The following is a 23,826-nucleotide window of genomic DNA, read 5'->3' as shown; positions in this document are numbered from 1 at the left end:
TCCAATCAGCCAATAGGATTGAGCTTGCATTCTATTGGCTGATTGGATCAGCCAATAGAATGCAAGCTCAATCCTATTGGCTGATTGCATCAGCCAATAGGATTTTTTCTACCTTAATTTTGATTGGCTGATAGAATTCTATCAGCCAATAGGAATTGAAGGGACGCCATCTTGGATGATGTCATTAAAAGGAACCTTCATTCTTCAGTTGGACGTCGTTTGAAGAGGATGCTGCGCGTCGGATGTCTTGAAGATGGAGCTGCTCCGCGCCGGATGGATGAAGATAGAAGATGCCGTCTGGATCAAGACTTCTTCCCGGCTTGGATGAAGACTTCTGCTCGTCTGGAGGACCACTTCGCCCAGCTTAGTTGAGGACTTCGACCCGGTTGGGTGAAGACTTCTCAAGGTAGGGTGATCTTCAAGGGGTTAGTGTTAGGTTTTATTAAGGGGGTATTGGGTGGGTTTTAGAGTAGGGTTGGGTGTGTGGGTGGTGGGTTTTAATGTTGGGGGGTATTGTACTTTTTTTTTAACAGGTAAAAGAGCTGATTACTTTGGGGCAATGCCCCGCAAAAGGCCCTTTTAAGGGCTATTTCTAATTTAGTATAGGGTAGGGCTTTTTATTATTTTGGGGGGCTTTTTTATTTTATCAGGGGGATTAGATTAGGTGTAATTAGTTTTAAAAAATTGTAATTATTTTATTATTTTTTGTAATGTAGTGTTTTTTGTTTTCCGTACTTTAGTTAATTGTATTTAATTGTAGTTAATTTAGGGAATTAATTTAATTATAGTGTAGTATTAGGTGTTATTTTAACTTAGGTTAGGTTTTATTTTACAGGTAAATTTGTCTTTATTTTAACTAGGTAGCTATTAAATCGTTAATAACTATTTAATAACTATTCTACCTAGTTAAAATAAATACAAAGTTGCCTGTAAAATAAAAATAAATCCTAAACTAGCTACAATGTAACTATTAGTTATATTGTAGCTATCTTAGGGTTTATTTTATAGGTAAGAATTTAGTTTTAAAGAGGAATAATTTAGTTAATTGTAGTTATTTTATTTAGATTTATTTAAATTATATTTAAGTTAGGGGGGTTAGGGTTAGACTTAGGTTTAGGGGTTAAGAACTTTAATATAGTGGTGGCGACGTTGGGGGGCGGCAGATTAGGGGTTAATAAGTGTAGGTAGGTGGCGGCGACATTGGGGGCTGGAGATTAGGGGTTAATAAATATAATGTAGGTGTCGGTGATGTTGGGGGCAGCAGATTAGGGGTTAATAAGTATTATGTAGATGGCGGCGGTGTCCGGAGCGGCAGATTAGGGGTTAATAATATAATGTAGGTGTCGGCGATGTCGGGGGCGGCGGATTAGGGGTTAATAAGTGTAATATTAAGGGTGTTTAGACTCGGGGTTCATGTTAGGGTGTTAGATGTAGACATAAAATGTATTTCCCCATAGGAATCAATGGGGCTGCGTTAAGAGCTGAACGCTGCTTTTTTGCAGGTGTTAGGTTTTTTTTCAGCCGTCTCTCCCCCATTGATTCGTATAGGGAAATCATGCATGAGCACGTTTTGCTAGCTAACCGCTACCGTAAGCAGCGCTGGTATTGAGGTGAGATGTGGAGCAAAAGTTTGCTCTACGCTCACTTTTCTGCAGCTAACGCCGGGTTTCTAAAAACCCGTAATACCAGCGTTGTCTGCAAGTGAGCGGTGAGGGAAAACTGCTTGTTAGCACCGCACCCCTGTTACCGCAAAACTCGTAATCTAGGTGAGTGATAGATAATAACTTTAACAACCCTATGGTTCACACAGCCTTGTTAGCACAGTCTCTTTTTTTTTTTTTTTGTCAAAATTGTTTGTTCCAAACTCTCTAGAGAAGCCCACAAGCAAATTCTGTAATTTCTTTCTTATGACATGGAGAGTCCACAACGTCATTCCAATTACTAGTGGTATATTCAACTCCTGGCCAGCAGGAGGTGGCAAAGAGCACCCCAACAAAGCTATTAAGTGTAACTTCCCTTACCCGTAACCCCCAGTCATTCTCTTTGCCTCTGTCAATGGATGATGTACAAAGTCTGAAGAAATCGAGATTTTAATCTAATGGGTTTTCCCCTGCAAGCAAGGATTGGGGCTATGCTGTGTCCATGTCAATCTATTTAGTAAGAGTAATGGTGGCTATTAGCAGTTAGAAAGCGACAAGGTTGTCTTTGCTTTATTTCTAACATTATTGCTACCCCTTTATAGAAAGCCAGGGTTGGTTACTCTGTTCTTTCTTGTATCTTTAGGTCCTCTATCAGCGACCAGATGAGGCTGAAACACTTGGAGCTGCTGTGATTGCTCAACTTCAGAAGACCCTGGAGGGTAAGTCCTTTTATATTTATTTCTACAGGAAAGAAATATCATGGGAAAGAAGCTGGTCAGGGACCTGGTGGGACCTGCTTCCCTCACAAAGGGTCACCTTTTTATACATATCTTATAGTTGGGATATGTTGCGGCTGAGCAGTTAATTGGTCTACAGCCGGTGTGAGGGATATTATGCCACTGCATTTACCTATTAAGGGGTCCATTTTTATTGTAAGACCCAGGCTGTATGGTACCTGTGTAACTTAATGAGTTACGGTTTTAAGGCTTTTTTATTTCTATCCCTGCATGATCCGTTTTATTCAGGAACTTGAAAATGTAAGGTGGAGTGGGCTCTTCTTATTTGGGGCAGATCAGAGAAGATGTAAAACAATCTTTTATTTTATTTATTCTCAGTAGCGTTGAGACTAATATGGTAGTTTATGGTTATAACGGAGCATCTATAATCTAGCTCCTTTTGTCTTCCATGTTCCTCATTTGTAAGCTATGTTGTATGTGTTTGTCTTATGGAGGTGATCGCAATGCGGCTGAGCAGTTAATTGGTCTACAGCCGGTGTGAGGGATATTATGCCACTGCATTTACCTATTAAGGGGTCCATTTTTATTGTAAGACCCAGGCTGTATGGTACCTGTGTAACTTAATGAGTTACGGTTTTAAGGCTTTTTTATTTCTATCCCTGCATGATCCGTTTTATTCAGGAACTTGAAAATGTAAGGTGGAGTGGGCTCTTCTTATTTGGGGCAGATCAGAGAAGATGTAAAACAATCTTTTATTTTATTTATTCTCAGTAGCGTTGAGACTAATATGGTAGTTTATGGTTATAACGGAGCATCTATAATCTAGCTCCTTTTGTCTTCCATGTTCCTCATTTGTAAGCTACGTTGTATGTGTTTGTCTTATGGAGGTGATCGCAATGCGTGCCTTTTTGTCTCACTCTGCGGTGGCTTCTCAGTTAATGTGAGCATAGTGAGTCTTGTGTTCTGTATGTTTGTAGGCGATTGCAATGCGCGCCATTATCACAGATTAGTTAGTGCGTTCTTTCTCGTAGCAGCGTATCCTCCAGCTAGAGAAGACGCAGATGCTAGCTATACATCTTATTATCCTTCACATATAGGAGGTTTATATTCATTAACGGTTTCTTAGCCAGTATGAGCTTCTTGGCGTTTTTAGTATTTGCACCTTTAGCTCTGAACGGTTTTTAATATTTGCGCCGCCATTTTTTATCTGCACAATTCACCTCAAGTTACAGCCTAGGGGTTTCTTTTATGGAAACCCTGGTGGGACTGTAGTGTTGCTTTTGGCATTTAGGTTCTGTATATGTAGTGTTGTTTTCTACAGGTTTAGCGCTGAATGCTGAATTTATTTTTATTTGGATTCTGCGTTTTTTTTACTGGAACTATGTCTCTCTGTGTAAGTGTCATAGCCTGCATGATTCTCTGTTAATGTGTGATTTTATTTGACCTAGTAGGCATTCAAATGTTAATGCCCTTTTAGCTGTACTTAGTATTTTCAGGGATTTCCTAATATTTACTGCCATCTTGTGGCAGTTTATGGTAATTTATCTGCTGCAGATTTTTTGATTTCTTTTATTGAAAAGAATAAGTCATTTGGTTATTCCTTCAGTCCAATATTGGAATAAGGGAGAGTAATCCTAGTATCCTTCAACTGACTCATTATCAGCTTGAAGGGGCTGTCCCGATACAGTCCTGAATCAAGTGAGAGTAGACTTACTTTCTTTCATCAGACTTGGATTCGAGATGTCCCAAAACCTTGGGTTGTGGAGCTAGTTTCTCAGGGATACAGAATAGGGTTTAAGATTTGTCCCCTCTGGGGCAGATTTCCAGGTGAAGAGAGTAGTTTCTTAAGTATAATCTTCTCTGGGAGTGGTTTTTCCAATTCCCGTAAGGAACTGGGTCAGTATTTCTTCTCTATTCTCTTTGTGATCCAAAGAGTAGAGGATTTTTCCATTTTTGTTTTTGTTTGTTTTTTTTTGGAACATAAGGGTCTCAAAAATGTCTTAAAGGGACATAGTTGGGATAGAGACAAAATATAATATGTATTTTAATTACTTTACCTGCAAATTTATACTGCAGTGCCTTGCCATTAACCCTTTCATTTAAGTTTCCGAATTGTACAGCTCTAACTCCCCCCACACATCTCCTTCTATGGCTGTATCTATATCTATTGTTGTTTTGGTAGAAAGTTCCTTCTTTTTGTCCTAATTCTTCTTCTCATAGGGGACGTGTTTTGCATAAATTGGATGTTGTGTATGCTATAAAGTTTTTCCTACAAGCTACTAAAGACTTTCAGCAATCTTCCATGGTTAAGAAGTATGTTTCATTTCCTTCCTAAGATAGGAAGAGTCCATGGCTTCATTCCTTACTGTTGGGAAATACAACACCTGGCCACCAGGAGGAGGCAAAGACACCCCAGCCAAAGGCTTGAATATCCCTCCCACTTCCTCATTACCCCAGTCATTCCTTTCGTCACGTTAGGAGGTGGCAGAAGATTCGGAGAGTCCTGAAAAAGGGTATCTGCACTTCAAGATAATACTGGAGTTTTAAGTAGTCATGTCAACCTCTTAGTGAGAGTATTGTTGATAGTTAGAGTTTGGAGATGCAGGGAAAGTTTTTCTGCGAAACCATCCAGACTACTGCTAACAGCTCCTAAGCAATCAGTGTTGACGAGTTTCACTGCCTGCTTTCTCTCACTCAAGTCCATGTCAGGAGCGCTACTATAAGACTGTCACACTTGAGAGGCTGTGTTCTGTTCCACAGAATGGATCCTGGAGGTAATATCCTTTCAATTTTTACACATAAAATGCTATAGCAGGGTCACAGTGTGGCTCCTTTATACCTTGATAGGATCCAGGGTTAATATCCTCTGAAGGGGTTTTATTGAACAGTTGGGGTTAATTAATCAGTGTATTAATTATTTACATGCTACTTTGTGTGGGTTTTTTTTTTTCCTGGACTTTGTCTTTTTGGTTGGAACAAACAGGTTTCACTTTCGTTTTTGAAAGTGTTGCGCAGCTCCTATTACTTGCTGTACTTGTAATAACAGGGGAAGTACTGTCTTACACTCCATGTAACCGGGTGTAGTCTATGTTAATTTCCTTCATTCCGGCTGAGACTTTAACCTGTAGAAAGCGTTTCCTCTGTTAACTGTCTGGGTCTAGGAGGTAGTGAGTGCCCCAGACATTGGGAGTATAAAGGGGCAGTTTTCTATAATAAAAATCGTTTTTATTTGTGTCCTTCTGTGGGTATATCCCTAGCTATGGAGGACTCTGACATGTTAGTTACTCCTTCTGAACTAAATCATACCTGTTTATATTGTGAGGAGGCCGTGGTTTTCTCGCCCACTCAATTATGTCCCACATGCCTTAACACCGTTAAAAAGTCTAAGAAAATTGAGACAAGCCTGCTAAGGCTCTTAGTCCCTCTGAGCCGTCTACCTCTCAGGACTCTGCATCCCGTGAGATTACTACCCTTGCTACATTATCCACTCCACATGCAGTTCCCCGTAGCACATTTAATCTTCCATCCAGAAGGGGCCTTCTTCCTGCCGACTTTGCCGCACAGTTACAAATGGCGGTGTTTGCGGCCCTAAGTGCATTACCTCGCTCTAACATACGCAAGAGAAAGTTTAAACATAGCTCTCCTGACACTGAAACTCCAAGAAGAGGAGACAGCCCTAGTGGAATGAGTCCTAATTCTCTCAGGAGGCTGCTGTCCAGCCATCTCATAAGCTTAAATATTTATCGGATTTAGCTATTGTATCCCAGTTATCCGATGATGAGTTAACCTCTGTAGCTTCAGAGGGTGAACTTTCTGGGTTGGAGTCCTAAGCGTCTAAGCCTACTGCTGCAGAGGAACTGTCCTTTAGATTTAAAATTGAGCACTTGTGTTTTTTATTAAAGGAGGTTCTATCTACGTTAGAGGTTCCAGAGCCCGCGCTTCCTGAATAACCTATGATACCTAAATTAGACAGAGTTTACAAAGACATGAAAGTTCCTTTGACTTTTCTTGTGCCGATTTAAAATGGCTAAAATTATTAGGAACAAATGGGAAAGAATGGGTTCTTCCTTTTCCCCCTCGTCTACTTTTAAAAAAGTTCCCAGACTCTCAACTGGATTTGTGGGGCTCCATTCTTAAGGTGGATGGTGCTATCTCTACGCTTGCTAAACATACAACTATACCTCTTGAGGATAGTTCTTCGTTCTGAAAGCCGATGGATAAGAAAATGAAAACCTTTCTGAGAAAGAGGTTTCAACATACAGGATTTTTGTTTCAACCGGCGGCTGCAGTTGCTGTGGTTGCTGGAGCAGCTTCCTACTGGTGCGACTCTTTGTCTCCCCTCGAGGATATTCAAGACAGAATTAAAGCTCTGAGAATTGCTAATTCTTTTATCTGTGATGCGAACATGCAAATTATTCGCCTAAATGCAAAGGCCTCTGGCTTTGCGGTCCTAGCTCCCCGGGGCGCTCTGGTTGAAGTCTTAGTCTGCGGTTATGACTTCTAAGTCCAGACTCCTTTCTCTTCCCTTCAAGGGAAAGATTTTATTTGATCCAGGCCTAGACTCCATTAATTCTACGGTTACCGGAGGCAAGGGTGCCTTCCTACCGCAAGATAAGAAGAACAAGTCTAAGGGACGACAGTCTTCTAATTTTTGTTCCTTTCGTTCTGACAAATCCCAACGACAACAATCTTCCTCCAAGCCCGAGCAACCCAAGAGTACTTGGAAGCTGGCTCAGTCCTGGAATAAATCCAAGCAGAATAAGAAGCCCGCCAAAAACAAATCTGCAAGAAGGCGCGGCCCCCGATCCGGGATTGGATCGTGTAGGGGCTGACTGTCTCTTTGTTCAGACGCCTGGTTCAAGGATGTACAGGATCTGTAGGTCCTGGAGGTGGTATCTCAGGGATAGGGATACAAGATAGGCTTCAAATCTCGTCCGCCAAGGGGCAGATTCCTTCTCTCGAATCTGTCTACCAGACCAGAAAAGAGGGATGCCTTTCTAGGGTGCGTTCGGGATCTATCCTCCTTAGGAGTCGTGGTCCCAAAGACGTAGGGAACTTTCCGACCATTTCTGGACCTAAAGTGCTTAAACAAATTTCTCAGTGTCCCTTCCTTCAAGATGGAGACGATAAGGTCCATCCTTCCTTTAATTCAAGAAGGCTAGTTTATGACTACTGTAGAAGTTCTGGGGGCTCTTCTAGCCGTTGCCAGAACTTAGGGTATTGCAGTAGCCCCATACTTGGACGATATTCTGGTGCAAGCACCATCCTTTCATCTTGCAGAATAATTCTAAGAGTCCCTTCTCAGTCTTCTTCGATCACATGGATGGAAGATAAACTTGGATACGAGTTCTCTGATCCCAAGCATCAGGGTGGAGTTCCTGGGTACTTTAATAGAAATATCCTCATGGATATGGAGTCTAACAGACCAGAGACGTTGCAAGCTAACTTCAGCATGTCTTGCCCTCCGGACCTCCTTGAGTCACTTTGTGGCTCAGTGTATGGAGGTGATTGGTCTCATGGTGTCCTGCATGGACATCATTCCTTTTGCCAGGTTCAGTCTCAGTGCATGCTGAGACAGTGGAACGGGGATCATTCAGATCTGTCTCAACAGATTGTATTAGACAGCCGCTCGAGAGAATTGCTCTCTTGGTGGCTCTGTCCATATCATCTGTCCTGAGGGACATGCTTCTTAAGACTATCCTGGGAGATTGTGACTACAGATGCAAGCCTATCCGGATGGGAAGCTGTTTGGGGTGCCTAGAAGGCACAGGGGTTGTGGACTCAGGAGAAGTCCTCTCTCCCTATCAATATTTTGGAACTACGGGCAATTTTCAAGGCCTTGAAGGCTTGGCCACTTCTGGGTTTGTCCCAATTTATTAGATTCCGAACAGACAATATAACCTTGGTGGCTTACATCAACCATTGTGGGGGAATGAGAAGTTCCTTGGCGATGAAGAAAGTATCTCAGATTCTGGAGTGGGCAGAGGCGGGATCCACATTCCGGGTGTGGACAACTCGGAGGCGGATTTTCTCAGCAGTGGGGATGTCCTCATCTCCTCCGTGGAAGTTACCTTGTCGCAGAGATCTGCTGATACAAGGTCCATCTGTTTATCAAAATCTAGATCTGGGGCTCCTCCTTAAAGCCTAAATATTGTTCTTCAGGTTTTGCAACAGGTTCCGTTTGAGCCTCTGCTTTCCGTTGATATTAAATTGTTATCTTGAAAGGTTCTCTTTTTATTGGCTATTGCCTCTGCGTGCAGAGTTTCTGAGATCTCTGCTTTGCAATGTAAGCCCCATTATCTGATTTTTCATGCAGATAAGGCAGTTTTACGTACAAAAGTAGGTTTTCTTCCTAAGGTTGTGTCAGATCGCAACATCAATCAGGAGATTGTGGTTCCTTCCTTGTGTCCTAATCCTTCTTCATCGAAAGAATGCTTACTTCAAAATGTGGATGTGGTTCACACCTTGAAGTTCTATCTTCTGGCTACTAAGGAGTTTAGACAATCTTCCTCTTTGTTTGTTGTCTATTTGGGGAAGCGTAAGGGGCAGAAGGCTAATTCGACTTCCCTATCTTTTTGGTTAAGAAGTGTCATCCGCTTAGCTTATGAGACAGCAGGACATCGTCCTCCTGAGAGGATAACAGCTCATTCCACTAGAACAGTGGCTTCCTCTTGGGCCTTTAAGAACATGGCCTCTATGGATCAGATTTGAAGGCGGCTACCTGGTTCTCCTTACATACTTTTTCAAAATTTTACAAGTTTGATGTTTTTGCTTCGGCTGCAGCAGCAGCTTTCGGGAGACAAGTTTTGTAGGCTGTGGTGCCCTCAGAATAGGGTCCGCCTCTTCCTTTTTGTTCCTTCTCGTTATTCATTTAGTCTCCTCTGGAGCTTGGGTATAGTTTTCCCAACAGTAAGGAATGAAGCTGTGGACTCTCCCTATCTTACGCCTAGATTTAGAGTTTTGCGGCCAAAGGGGTGCGTTAGCTACGTTGGCTTTTTTCTGGCCGCACCTTTTAAATACCGCTGGTATTTAGAGTTCACAGAATGGCTGCGTTAGGCTCCAAAAAAGGAGAGTATAGCATATTTACCGCAACTTCAACTCTCGATACCAGCGGTGCTTACGGACGCGGCCAGCTTCAAAAACGTGCTTGTGCACGATTCCCCCATAGAAAACAATGGGGCTGTTTGAGCTGAAAAAAAACCTAACACCTGCAAAAAAGCAGCGTTCAGCTCCTAACGCAGCCCCATTGTTTGCTATGGGGAAACACTTCCTACGTCTGCACCTAACACTCTAACATGTACCCCGAGTCTAAACACCCCTAACCTTACACTTATTAACCCCTATTCTGCCGCCCCCGCTATCGCTGACCCCTGCATATTTTTTTTAACCCCTAATCTGTCGCTCTGTAAACCGCCGCTACTTACATTATCCCTATGTACCCCTAATCTGCTGCCCCTAACACCGCCGACCCCTATATTATATTTATTAACCCCTAATCTGCCCCCCACAACGTCGCCTCCACCTGCCTACACTTATTAACCCCTAATCTGCCGAGCGGACCGCACCGCTATTATAATAAAGTTATTAACCCCTAATCCGCCTCACTCCCGCCTCAATAACCCTATAATAAATAGTATTAACCCCTAATCTGCCCTCCCTAACATCGCCGACACCTAACTTCAAACATTAACCCCTAATCTGCCGACTGGAGCTCACCGCTATTCTAATAAATGTATTAACCCCTAGAGCTAAGTCTAACCCTAACACTAACACCCCCTAAGTTAAATATAATTTAAATCTAACGAAATAAATTAACTCTTATTAAATAAATTATTCCTATTTAAAGCTTAATACTTACCTGTAAAATAAATCCTAATATAGCTACAATATAAATTATAATTATATTATAGCTATTTTAGGATTTATATTTATTTTACAGGTAACTTTGTATTTATTTTAAAAAGGTACAATAGCTATTAAATAGTTAAGAACTATTTAATAGCTAAAATAGTTAAAATAATTAGAAATGTACCTGTAAAATAAATCCTAACCTAAGTTACAATTAAACCTAACACTACACTATCAATAAATAAATTAAATAAATACCTACAATTACCTACAATTAAACCTAACACTACACTATCAATAAATGAATTAAATACAATACCTACAAATAACTACAATTAAATAAACTAACTAAAGTACAAAAAAATAAAAAAGAACTAAGTTACAAAAAATAAAAAAATATTTACAAACATTAGAAAAATATTACAACAATTTTAAACTAATTACACCTACTCTAAGCCCCCTAATAAAATAACAAAGCCCCCCAAAATAAAAAAATGCCCAACCCTATTCTAAATTACAAAAGTTCAAAGCTCTTTTACCTTACCAGCCCTGAACAGGGCCCTTTGCGGGGCATGCCCCAAAGAATTCAGCTCTTTTGCCTGTAAAAAAAACACATACAATACCCCCCCCCCAACATTACAACCCACATACCCCTAATCTAACCCAAACCCCCATTAAATAAACCTAACACTAAGCCCCTGAAGATCTTCCTACCTTATCTTCACCATACCAGGTTCACTGATCGATCCAGAAGAGCTCCTCCGATGTCTTGATCCAAGCCCAAGCGGGGGGCTGAAGATGTCCATGATCCGGCTGAAGTCTTCATCCAAGCGGGAGCTGAAGAGGTCCATGATCCGGCTGAAGTCTTCTATCAACGGCATCTTCAATCTTCTTTCTTCCGGATCCATGTTCATCCCGCCGACGCGGAGCATCCATCTTCACCGACGACTTCCTGACGAATGACGGTTCCTTTAAGGGACGTCATCCAAGATGGCGTCCCTCGAATTCCGATTGGCTGATAGGATTCTATCAGCCAATCGGAATTAAGGTAGGAATATTCTGATTGACTGATGGAATCAGCCAATCAGAATCAAGTTCAATCCGATTGGCTGATCCGATCAGCCAATCAGATTGAGCTCGCATTCTATTGGCTGTTCCGATCAGCCAATAGAATGCGAGCTCAATCTGATTGGCTGATCGGATCAGCCAATCGGATTGAACTTGATTCTGATTGGCTGATTCCACCAGCCAATCAGAATTTTCCTACCTTAATTCCGATTGGCTGATAGAATCCTATCAGCCAATCGGAATTCGAGGGACGCCATCTTGGATGACGTCCCTTAAAGGAACCGTCATTCGTCAGGAAGTCGTCGGTGAAGATGGATGTTCCGCGTCGGCGGGATGAACATGGATCCGGAAGAAAGAAGATTGAAGATGCCGTTGATAGAAGACTTCAGCCGGATCATTGACCTCTTCAGCTCCCGCTTGGATGAAGACTTCAGCCGGATCATGGACATTTTCAGCCCCCCGCTTGGGCTTGGATCAAGACATCGGAGGAGCTCTTCTGGATCGATCGGTGAACCTGGTATGGTGAAGATAAGGTAGGAAGATCTTCCGGGGCTTAGTGTTAGGTTTATTTAAGGGGGGTTTGGGTTAGATTAGGGGTATGTTGGTGGTGGGTTGTAATGTTGGGGGGGTATTTTATGTGTTTTTTTTACAGGCAAAAGAGCTGAATTCTTTGGGGCATGCCCCGCAAAGGGCCCTGTTCAGGGCTGGTAAGGTAAAAGAGCTTTGAACTTTTGTAATTTAGAATAGGGTAGGGCATTTTTTTATTTTGGGGGGCTTTGTTATTTTATTAGGGGGCTTAGAGTAGGTGTAATTAGTTTAAAATTGTTGTAATATTTTTCTGATGTTTGTAAATATTTTTTTATTTTTTGTAACTTAGTTCTTTTTTATTTTTTGTACTTTAGTTAGTTTATTTCATTGTATTTATTTGTAGATATTGTATTTAATTAATTAATTGATAGTGTAGTGTTAGGTTTAATTGTAGGTAATTGTAGGTATTTTATTTAATTAATTTATTGATAGTGTAGTGTTAGGTTTAATTGTAACTTAGGTTAGGATTTATTTTACAGGTAATTTTGTAATTATTTTAACTATTTTAGCTATTAAATAGTTCTTAACTATTTAATAGCTATTATACCTAGTTAAAATAAATACAGTTACCTGTAAAATAAATATAAATCCTAAAATAGCTATAATATAATTATAATTTATATTGTAGCTATATTAGGGTTTATTTTACAGGTAAGTATTTAGCTTTAAATAGGAATAATTTATTTAATAAGAGTTAATTTATTTCGTTAGATTTAAATTATATTTAACTTAGGGGGGTGTTAGGGTTAGGGTTAGACTAAGCTTTAGGGGTTAATCCATTTATTACAGTAGCGGCGAGATTCGGTCGGCAGATTAGGGGTTAATACTATTTATTATAGGGTTATTGAGGCGGGAGTGAGGCGGATTAGGGGTTAATAACTTTATTATAGTAGCGGTGAGATCCGCTCGGCAGATTAGGGGTTATTAAGTGTAGGCAGGTGGAGGCGACGTTGAGGGGGGCAGATTAGGGGCTAATAAATATAATATAGGGGTCGGCGGTGTTAGGGGTACATAAGGATAACGTAGGTGGCGGTCGGCAGATTAGGGGTTAAAAAAATGTAATAGAGTGGCGGCGATGTGGGGGGACCTCGGTTTAGGGGTACATAGGTAGTTTATGGGTGTTAGTGTACTTTAGAGCAGTGTTTTTCAACCAGTGTTCCGTGGCACACTAGTGTGCCGTGAGAGATCCTCAGGTGTGCCACGGCAGACTGACAACAGTGTGACATATTTTTTAAACTTTGCTTGTTTTTTACTCCCAGTGCAGGGGTAGTTTGTAGGAGGCATGGCATAACAGCACAATACATACAGTATGTGTGTGTTTGTGTGTATGTGTATATATATATGCTGTATTAGGCTACAATGTGTGATTTTTTTTAAATTTTGGGATGGTGGTGTGCCACAGGATTTTTTAATGTAAAAAAGTGTGCCATGGCAAAAAAAAGGTTAAAAATCACTGCTTTAGAGCACAGTAGTTAAGAGCTTTATAAACCGGTGTTAGCCCAGAAAGCTCTTAACTACTGACTTTTTTCTGCGGCTGGAGTTTTGTCGTTAGATTTCTAACGCTCACTTCAGCCACGACTCTAAATACCGGAGTTAGAAAGATCCCATTGAAAAGATAGGATGCGCAATTGACGTAAGGGGATCTGCGGTATGGAAAAGTCGAGGCTGGAAAGTGAGCGTTAGACCCTTTCCTGACTGACTCCAAATACCGGCGGTAGCCCAAAACCAGCGTTAGGAGCCTCTAACGCTGGTTTTGACGGCTACCGCCCAACTCTAAATCTAGGCCTTAGGAAGGAAAAAATAATTTATGCTTACCAGATAATTTCCTTTCCTTCTGAATAGGGAGAGTCCACAGCCCCTTCCCTTTTTTCTTGTCTATGGGCGGTCCCTTATTATTTATTTGATTCTTCTGGCACCATTTATACCCTAATGTTTCTCCTACCTTTCCTTGTTACCTTGGCAGAATGACTGGGGTAATGAGGAAGTGGGAGAGATATTTAAGCCTTTGGCTGGGGTGTCTTTGCCTCCTCCTGGTGACCAAGTGTTGTATTTCCTAACAGTAAGGAATGAAGCCGTGGACTCCCCCTATCCGGAAGGAAAGAAATTTATCTGGTAAGCATAGATTATTTTTAAGCTTATGAGACTGCTGGACAGCAGCCTCCTGAGAGAATTAGGACTCATTCCAGTAGGGCTGTCTCCTCTTCTTGGAGTTTCAAAAATGAAGTTTCTGTGGAACTGTTTTGCAAGGCGGCAACATGGTCCACTTTGCATACTTTTTCCAAATTCTACAAATTTGATACTTTTGCTTTGGCCTGAGGCTTCTTTTGGGAGAAAAACGTTCTTCAAGCGGTGGTGCCTTCTGTTTAGGTCCTCCTGCCTTTGTACTCCCTCCCTGTTCTTTCTGTGTCCTCTAGCTTGGGTATTGGTTCGCACTAGTAATTGGAATGACGTTGTGGACTCTCCATTTCATAGGAAAGAAAACAAAATTTATGCTTACCTGATGATAAATTTCTTTCTTTCCGGACATGGAGAGTCAATGACCCCGCCATCTTTTTTATTATAATTCGGCAGTTTTTTGAGTAAACTTTAGACACCTTTTTCACCCTTGTGTTGATTATTTTTCCATTTCCGTTGGCTGAATGACTCTGGGTTATGGGTAAGGGAAGTTTGCTGGGGTGCTCTTTGCTGCCTCCTGCTGGCCAGGAGTTGAATATCTCACTAGTAGTTGGAATGACGTAGTGTACTCTCCATCTCCGGAAAGAAATACATTATTTATCAGGTAAGCAAAAATTTAGTTTTTAGTTGTTTTTTTTTGTTTTGTTTTTTAAATTACCTGAACCAGCTATGTGATTGCTTAGAACTGCTATTCCTGGTTGGACAAAATGAAGGGGGTTAAGATAAACATGCATACCGGGGTTTTCGAGCAGGTTTGCAATTCATTAATGAAGTGGCAGATTTAAATGCACTTTGCATTGCAGAACACACACACGTGTATACAATTAGTTTGTCTCTCACACACATATATATGTATATAAAATTTGTTAGTCTCACACACACAGTGTATATATTACAAAGCTTTTAATGCAGTGACAAACTAAAATTATTACCTAAAAACAAGCTATTCAAGCCTAATTACTTTGAATAACATGAAGTAAAATTGTGTATTGCAGCGCGGCCTTTTTAATGAAAATTGCTTTTGGAAAGCGTGTATTTAATCAAGTTAAAACTTGTCAATTTGTGCACTCATTTAATCCTGACTCGTAAGTGAACCTATATCATGTCTAAATGTTCTTATGAAATCAGTCAAATATTATCTTCATTGCTGCAAGAATAAGTAAAGGTGACGTGCTGGGACGCAAAACAAAAAGGTGCCGACACACATTGAGTATTGATTGAGATATTGTGCTCAGGAACTTTGAGAAAAGCAAAGGGACACAGATATTTACAATGCTTGATACATTTTGCAGCCCCCTCTTGTGAAAATTAGATTATTTACATGATGATTACAAGTGTTTACCTGTTATGAGATGGCAGAGGTGGTGGTACTCATTAAATAAATGTGTGCAGGCGGACCCAAACCCCCCCCCCCCCCCCCCCACACACACACACACACACCACACATCCATTCACACACCACACACCACACACACACACACATCCACACACACACACCACACATCCATTCACACACACACACACCACACATACACACACACACACCACACATCCATTCACACACCACACACACACCACACATCCATTCACACACCACACACCACACACACACACATCCACACACACACACCACACATCCATTCACACACCACACACCACACACACACACATCCACACACACACACCACACATCCATTCACACACACACACACCACACATACACACACACACACCACACATCCATTCACACACCACACACACACCACACATCCATTCACACACCACACACCACACACACACACATCCACACACACACACCACACATCCATTCACACACCACACACCACACACACACACACACCACACATCCACACACACACCACACACCACACACCACACACACACACCACAATCACAGCTCACTGCTAATAACATAAAAACCTTTGTCACTACCACCATCTAGCGGTCATCTCTAAGATTACAGTTAAAAAAATCTGACTACATCTTTAGTGTAAACGTTTCTGTATTCTAAACAAGAAATTGTGCTCTATAGCTCAATTATTATGCTTCTTTTTTTATGCCACATATTACACTTAAAGAAATCAGATTAAACTCCTGTGTACTCTTTAAATATATTAGGTAGAATAAACATTGTTTTGAACGCCGGTTTTATATATTTTTTTAATAACTATTTTACATAAGGAATCTGTCACACCAGAATTTTTTTTTAACCTTTGTTGAAAAACAAATATGTTTTAAACAGGTCAAGTAGTTCCCTATAGTCCAAGTTCCACTTATTAGTCTGATACCTACAAATAGACCCCTGCAATTGTCAGATTAGAAATGCTAGCTTTTTGTGTTGTCTTATTATATGCCCACCCTGTACTTTTAATCACTTGATTTTGATACAAAAAACACAATGTCTTCAACCTAATTACGTAACGATAGCACTCTCTGCCTTAAGAATTACTGCTGTACTTGGGGTGTGCATGTGCAAAAAAAATCTACATAATACTTCACAGAATTTTTATTTTTGGAAATTAACCATATGCAAGTGTTCATATTTGTCAATTTATATGACACCGATAACTTTATTCTGACAACCCATCACTGTACTTGGGTGGTGCCCGTGCCAAAGATTTATGTAATATGCATCTCGGTTCCGGCTGCAAGTTACATCAGAATTTCACCCACATTAAAAGAACATAAAAGTGTAACGAAAAAAAGCTCTTATTTCTCCAACATAGGTGTGTCCGGTCCACGGCGTCATCCTTACTTGTGGGATATTCTCTTCCCCAACAGGAAATGGCAAAGAGCCCAGCAAAGCTGGTCACATGATCCCTCCTAGGCTCCGCCTACCCCAGTCATTCTCTTTGCCGTTGTACAGGCAACATCTCCACGGAGATGGCTTAGAGTTTTTTAGTGTTTAACTGTAGTTTTTCATTATTCAATCAAGAGTTTGTTATTTTCAAATAGTGCTGGTACGTACTATTTACTCAGAAACAGAAAAGAGATGAAGAATTCTGTTTGTATGAGGAAAATGATTTTAGCAACCGTAACTAAAATCCATGGCTGTTCCACACAGGACTGTTGAGAGCAATTAACTTCAGTTGGGGGAACAGTTTGCAGTCTCTTGCTGCTTGAGGTATGACACATTCTAACAAGACGATGTAATGCTGGAAGCTGTCATTTTCCCTATGGGATCCGGTAAGCCATGTTTATTACGATTGTAAATAAGGGCTTCACAAGGGCTTATTTAAACTGTAGACTTTTTCTGGGCTAAATCGATTGATTATTAACACATATTTAGCCTTGAGGAATCATTTTATCTGGGTATTTTGATATAATAATATCGGCAGGCACTGTTTTAGACACCTTATTCTTTAGGGGCTTTCCCCAAGCATAGGCAGAGTCTCATTTTCGCGCCGGTGTTGCGCACTTGTTTTTGAGAGGCATGGCATGCAGTCGCATGTGAGAGGAGCTCTGATACTTATAAAAGACTTCTGAAGGCGTCATTTGGTATCGTATTCCCCTTTGGGTTTGGTTGGGTCTCAGCAAAGATACCAGGGACTGTAAAGGGGTTTAAAGCTTAAAACGGCTCCGGTTCCGTTATTTTAAGGGTTAAATCTTCCAAAATTGGTGTGCAATATTTTCAAGGCTTTAAGACGCTGTGGTGAAAATTTGGTGAATTTTGAACAATTCCTTCATGTTTTTTCGCAATTTTTGTACTTTCTGATCAAGTTTATGCCTGTTTAACATGTCTGAACTACCAGATAGACTGTGTTCTGAATGTGGGGAAGCCAGAATTCCTATTCATTTAAATAAATGTGATTTATGTGATAATGACAATGATGCCCAAGATGATTCCTCAAGTGAGGGGAGTAAGCATGGTACTGCATCATTCCCTCCTTCGTCTACACGAGTCTTGCCCACTCAGGAGGCCCCTAGTACATCTAGTGCGCCAATACTCCTTACTATGCAACAATTAACGGCTGTAATGGATAATTCTGTCAAAAACATTTTAGCCAAAATGAACCCTTGTCAGCGTAAGCGTGGCTGCTCTGTTTTAGTTACTGAAGAGCATGACGACGCTGATATTAATATCTCTGAAGGGCCCCTAACCCAATCTGAGGGGGCCAGGGAGGTTTTGTCTGAGGGAGAAATTACTGATTTAGGGAACATTTCTCAGCAGGCTGAATCTGATGTGATTACATTTAAATTTAAATTGGAACATCTCCGCATTTTGCTTAAGGAGGTATTATCCACTCTGGATGATTGTGAAAATTTAGTCATCCCAGAGAAACTATGTAAAATGGACAAGTTCCTAGAGGTGCCGGGGCTCCCAGAAGCTTTTCCTATACCCAAGCGGGTGGCGGACATTGTTAATAAAGAATGGGAAAGGCCCGGTATTCCTTTCGTCCCTCCCCCCATATTTAAAAAATTGTTTCCTATGGTCGACCCCAGAAAGGACTTATGGCAGTCAGTCCCCAAGGTCGAGGGAGCGGTTTCTACTTTAAACAAACGCACCACTATTCCAATAGAGGATAGTTGTGCTTTCAAAGATCCTATGGATAAAAAATTAGAAGGTTTGCTTAAAAAAATGTTTGTTCAGCAGGGTTACCTTCTACAACCCATTTCATGCATTGTCCCTGTCACTACTGCCGCATATTTCTGGTTTGATGAACTGCTTAAGGTGCTCGATAGTGACTCTCCTCCTTATGAGGAGATTATGGACAGAATCAATGCTCTCAAATTGGCTAATTCTTTCACTCTAGACGCCTCTTTGCAATTGGCTAAGTTAGCGGCTAAGAACTCTGGGTTTGCTATTGTGGCGCGCAGAGCGCTTTGGTTGAAATCTTGGTCGGCTGATGCGTCTTCCAAGAACAAGCTACTAAACATTCCTTTCAAGGGGAAAACGTTGTTTGGTCCTGACTTGAAAGAGATTATCTCTGATATCACTGGGGGTAAGGGCCACGCCCTTCCTCAGGATCGGCCTTTCAAGGCAAAAAATAGACCTAATTTTCGTCCCTTTCGTAAAAACGGACCAGCCCAAGGTGCTACGTCCTCTAAGCAGGAGGGTAATACTTCTCAGGCCAAGCCAGCTTGGAGACCAATGCAAGGCTGGAACAAGGGAAAGCAGGCCAAGAAACCTGCCACTGCTACCAAGACAGCATGAAATATTGGCCCCCGATCCGGGACCGGATCTGGTGGGGGGCAGACTCTCTCTCTTCGCTCAGGCTTGGGCAAGAGATGTTCTGGATCCTTGGGCGCTAGAAATAGTCTCCCAGGGTTATCTTCTGGAATTCAAGGGACTTCCCCCAAGGGGGAGGTTCCACAGGTCGCAGTTGTCTTCAGACCACATAAAAAGACAGGCGTTCTTACATTGTGTAGAAGACCTGTTAAAAATGGGAGTGATTCATCCTGTTCCATTAAGAGAACAAGGGATGGGGTTCTACTCCAATCTGTTCATAGTTCCCAAAAAAGAGGGAACGTTCAGACCAATCCTAGATCTCAAGATCTTAAACAAATTTCTCAAGGTCCCATCGTTCAAGATGGAAACCATTCGAACTATCCTTCCTTCCATCCAGGAAGGTCAATTCATGACCACGGTGGATTTAAAGGATGCGTATCTACATATTCCTATCCACAAGGAACATCATCGGTTCCTAAGGTTTGCATTCCTGGACAAACATTACCAGTTCGTGGCGCTTCCTTTCGGATTAGCCACTGCTCCAAGGATTTTCACAAAGGTACTAGGGTCCCTTCTAGCGGTGCTAAGACCAAGGGGCATTGCAGTAGTACCTTACCTGGACGACATTCTGATTCAAGCGTCGTCCCTTCCTCAAGCAAAGGCTCACACGGACATTGTCCTGGCCTTTCTCAGATCTCACGGCTGGAAAGTGAACGTGGAAAAGAGTTCTCTATCCCCGTCAACAAGGGTTCCCTTCTTGGGAACAATTATAGACTCCTTAGAAATGAGGATCTTTCTAACAGAGGCCAGAAAAACAAAGCTTCTGGACTCTTGTCGGATACTTCATTCCGTTCCTCTTCCTTCCATAGCTCAGTGCATGGAAGTGATCGGTTTGATGGTGGCGGCGATGGACATAGTTCCTTTTGCGCGCATTCATCTAAGACCATTACAACTGTGCATGCTCAGTCAGTGGAATGGGGACTATACAGACTTGTCTCCGAAGATACAAGTAAATCAGAGGACCAGAGACTCACTCCGTTGGTGGCTGTCCCTGGACAATCTGTCTCAAGGGATGATGTTCCACAGACCAGAGTGGGTCATTGTCACGACCGACGCCAGTCTGATAGGCTGGGGCGCGGTCTGGGGATCCCTGAAAGCTCAGGGTCTTTGGTCTCGGGAAGAATCTCTTCTACCGATAAATATTCTGGAACTGAGAGCGATATTCAATGCTCTCCAGGCCTGGCCCCAGCTTGCGAGGACCAGGTTCATACGGTTTCAATCAGACAACATGACGACTGTTGCGTACATCAACCATCAGGGGGGAACAAGAAGTTCCCTAGCGATGGAAGAAGTAACCAAAATTATTCTTTGGGCGGAGTCTCACTCCTGCCACCTGTCTGCTATCCACATCCCAGGAGTGGAAAATTGGGAAGCGGATTTTCTGAGTCGGCAGACATTGCATCCGGGGGAGTGGGAACTCCATCCGGAAATCTTTGCCCAAGTCACTCACCTGTGGGGCATTCCAGACATGGATCTGATGGCCTCTCGTCAGAACTTCAAAGTTCCTTGCTACGGGGCCAGATCCAGGGATCCCAAGGCGGCTCTAGTGGATGCACTAGTAGCACCTTGGACCTTCAAACTAGCTTATGTGTTCCCGCCATTTCCTCTCATCCCCAGGCTGATAGCCAGGATCAAGCAGGAGAGGGCGTCGGTGATCTTGATAGCTCCTGCGTGGCCACGCAGGACTTGGTATGCAGATCTGGTGAATATGTCATCGGCTCCACCTTGGAAGCTACCTTTGAGACGAGACCTTCTTGTTCAGGGTCCGTTCGAACATCCGAATCTGGTTTCACTCCAGCTGACTGCTTGGAGATTGAACGCTTGATTTTATCGAAGCGAGGATTCTCAGATTCTGTTATCGATACTCTTGTTCAGGCCAGAAAGCCTGTGACTAGAAAGATTTACCACAAAATTTGGAAAAAATATATCTGTTGGTGTGAATCTAAAGGATTCCCTTGGGACAAGGTTAAGATTCCTAGGATTCTATCCTTCCTTCAAGAAGGATTGGACAAAGGATTATCTGCTAGTTCCCTGAAGGGACAGATTTCTGCCTTGTCGGTATTACTTCACAAAAAGCTGGCAGCTGTGCCAGATGTTCAAGCCTTTGCTCAGGCTCTGGTTAGAATCAAGCCTGTTTACAAACCTTTGACTCCTCCTTGGAGTCTCAATTTAGTTCTTTCAGTTCTTCAGGGGGTTCCGTTTGAACCCTTACATTCCGTTGATATTAAGTTATTATCTTGGAAAGTTTTGTTTTTAGTTGCGATTTCTTCTGCTAGAAGAGTCTCAGAATTATCTGCTCTGCAGTGTTCTCCTCCTTATCTGGTGTTCCATGCAGATAAGGTGGTTTTACGTACTAAACCTGGTTTTCTTCCAAAAGTTGTTTCTAACAAAAACATTAACCAGGAGATTATCGTACCTTCTCTGTGTCCAAAACCAGTTTCAAAGAAGGAACGTTTGTTGCACAATTTGGATGTTGTTCGCGCTCTAAAATTCTATTTAGATGCTACAAAGGATTTTAGACAAACATCTTCCTTGTTTGTTGTTTATTCAGGTAAAAGGAGAGGTCAAAAAGCAACTCCTACCTCTCTCTCTTTTTGGATTAAAAGCATCATCAGATTGGCTTACGAGACTGCCGGACGGCAGCCTCCCGAAAGAATCACAGCTCATTCCACTAGGGCTGTGGCTTCCACATGGGCCTTCAAGAACGAGGCTTCTGTTGATCAGATATGTAGGGCAGCGACTTGGTCTTCACTGCACACTTTTACCAAATTTTACAAGTTTGATACTTTTGCTTCTTCTGAGGCTATTTTTGGGAGAAAGGTTTTGCAAGCCGTGGTGCCTTCCATTTAGGTGACCTGATTTGCTCCCTCCCTTCATCCGTGTCCTAAAGCTTTGGTATTGGTTCCCACAAGTAAGGATGACGCCGTGGACCGGACACACCTATGTTGGAGAAAACAGAATTTATGTTTACCTGATAAATTTCTTTCTCCAACGGTGTGTCCGGTCCACGGCCCGCCCTGGTTTTTTTTTAATCAGGTCTGATATTTTATTTTCTTTAACTACAGTCACCACGGTACCATATGGTTTCTCCTATGCAAATATTCCTCCTTAACGTCGGTCGAATGACTGGGGTAGGCGGAGCCTAGGAGGGATCATGTGACCAGCTTTGCTGGGCTCTTTGCCATTTCCTGTTGGGGAAGAGAATATCCCACAAGTAAGGATGACGCCGTGGACCGGACACACCGTTGGAGAAAGAAATTTATCAGGTAAACATAAATTCTGTTTTACATTTTTATTTTTGTACGATTGCATATAACTCTGTGTTTAACCCCTGTAAAGAAGTCAGACACATTATTGGTACTTAGTTATCCAGTGAGGCATATGTGTGTAGCCAGCTAGTTCTCAGTAGTGCATTGCTGCTCTAGAACAATAAAATAAATTTATTGTATGCAAGCAATAGTACATTGATACAGTGCTCTATAACACATTAGAACACGTTATTTGCATTTTTTCTGTTTCTTGAAATCCCCTGTTACATTTAGTCATAAACCCCTTGTTATTATGTAAACAGAACTACAATATATGGGCTAACTATGTATGTAATTTATCTGCCACTGCATTTGTATCACAGATCTGTATAATATATGCACTTCACTTATTATTTCACCTCCTATTGTAATCTTTGGGCCACATTTACTTGCATAAACGCAGGCAAGCTACATTCTAGGTGTTACCCAAACATATACTGTATGGATGCATACTTTATTCCAGGGTTATTCAAACCACAGGTCGGGACCCTTTACTGGGTCGCAAGACCATGTTTACTGGGCTGTGACGTGTGTGTGTGTGTGTGTGTTATGAGTGTTGTTGTGTGTGTGTGTCTGTGTTTATATGAGTGTGTGTGTGTTATTACCTTTTACAACACTTTCAAGTGGGACTACAAATTTTAGTCACTTTGCCAAACATTGCAGCTATCTTGTTGTATATTACTTAGGAAATGTTCAGACCAAGCATAAAAATAGGGTCACAAAGGTATCTGGTATCATTGCACTGGGTCTTGGGGGAAAAAGTTTAAAGAACCCTGCTATATACAAAATACTGTTTAGGTGCATAAAACATTTCTGACCATTGTACACATTCCATTTTGTGATCTCTTATGATTATAAATAGCCAAAATGTCTCTGTATGTGTTAAAATGCAGTCAGTCGTTAAATTGCAGGGGAGGGGTGGTTCTGTCTAAATTGTATTAAGGTTCTGTTTTTGAAAACCTGATGTTCTTGTGGGGAGTATCACTGTCAACTAATAGTATGGGAATCATCCTTATCATCTAGTTCGATTCATATACTTTTTAAGTTTCTAATTCATTAAATGGGAACAATGTTATTTTTCTTTGTACAGAGGACGTGCTCAGTAAAGATGCCGGTGAATGTTCGATATGCCTGGAGGAGCTTCAGCAGGGAGACACTATAGCAAGACTGCCGTGTCTATGTATATATCACAAAGGGCAAGTATTGTACAA

General features: G+C 41.7%; 1 protein-coding gene across 2 annotated transcripts in view; it reads left to right on the top strand.

The window, feature by feature from the left end:
* ZNRF2 (zinc and ring finger 2) overlaps window positions 1–23,826 on the top strand; it is a 410,887-nt gene that overhangs the window by 329,314 nt on the left and 57,747 nt on the right. For both annotated transcript variants that reach the window (XM_053714273.1, XM_053714274.1), the window contains exon 3: window positions 23,706–23,811. In XM_053714273.1, the coding sequence (XP_053570248.1) occupies window positions 23,706–23,811 (106 nt within the window). The remainder of the gene's footprint in view (window positions 1–23,705; window positions 23,812–23,826) is intronic.

The sequence above is a fragment of the Bombina bombina genome, chromosome 5 (assembly GCF_027579735.1).
Source record: "Bombina bombina isolate aBomBom1 chromosome 5, aBomBom1.pri, whole genome shotgun sequence".
Classification (NCBI taxonomy): Eukaryota; Metazoa; Chordata; class Amphibia; order Anura; family Bombinatoridae; genus Bombina; species Bombina bombina.
The sequence above is the reverse complement of the archived record's forward strand: the minus strand, read 5'-3'. Positions and strand labels throughout refer to the sequence as shown.